Source organism: Leptonychotes weddellii, chromosome 9 (assembly GCF_054177405.1).
Source record: "Leptonychotes weddellii isolate Sample4059 chromosome 9, ASM5417740v2, whole genome shotgun sequence".
Taxonomy (NCBI): domain Eukaryota; kingdom Metazoa; phylum Chordata; class Mammalia; order Carnivora; family Phocidae; genus Leptonychotes; species Leptonychotes weddellii.
The window spans coordinates 65,423,095-65,423,727 of NC_138377.1; the positions used below are offsets into that span (position 1 = coordinate 65,423,095).

Here is a 633-nt window from a genome sequence, read left to right on the forward strand (position 1 = left end):
ACCCCCCCCCCCCCCCCCCCCCGCATCGGGCTCCCTGCTCAGCGGGGAGCCTGCTTCTCCCTCTGCCCCTCCCCGCTTGTACTCTCTCTCTGTCAAAATAAATAAATAAAATCTTTAAAAAAAAAGAAATTTTGAAAAAATATCCACTTGCTCTTCCTGTTCCCATAGCCCCAAACTCCCCAACTTACAGCTTAACTGAAGCCACAGAGTAGCCAACAAAATTTGCTGGGTCTTCATTATTCCTGCAGCTAAGTCTCACACGCTATCTCTCTTACAGGGTTTGGAATATATGTTAGTTGGTCAAAGGAGTGTTTTATTATTATAACTTCTGTACATTTACTTTAGAAATCAAATAGGAGTCCCAGCCCGTCAGAGACAGCACAAATGCACGTTTGTACCATTTATAGGGCTAGCTGCGCAATGAACAGTTCCTGATCTTTTAAATAAAATGCCCACATTGCCACCTAGTGGCAAAATGTGCAGCAATTTGTTACGTAGGTCAAATACCAGGAAGAAACCAGGACAAATCTAAGAACCAAAGTTAGCATCACCCAACTAGGAGTCCTGGGGGTGGGGTAGGATGGGGAAGAGATATCTGATGATTCTTTGGCTTCAGCTGGCAGGTCCAGATCA

General features: G+C 45.0%; 1 gene segment (V, D, J or C); it reads right to left on the bottom strand.

Annotated features, from left to right (window-relative positions):
- LOC102747101 (T-cell receptor alpha chain constant-like) overlaps nucleotides 1–252 on the bottom strand; it is a 182,252-nt gene extending 182,000 nt beyond the window's left edge. The window contains 1 exon segment of the C gene segment in view: nucleotides 189–252. Within this exon segment, the coding sequence occupies nucleotides 189–237 (49 nt within the window).
- Between the last annotated feature and the right edge of the window lie 381 nt (nucleotides 253–633).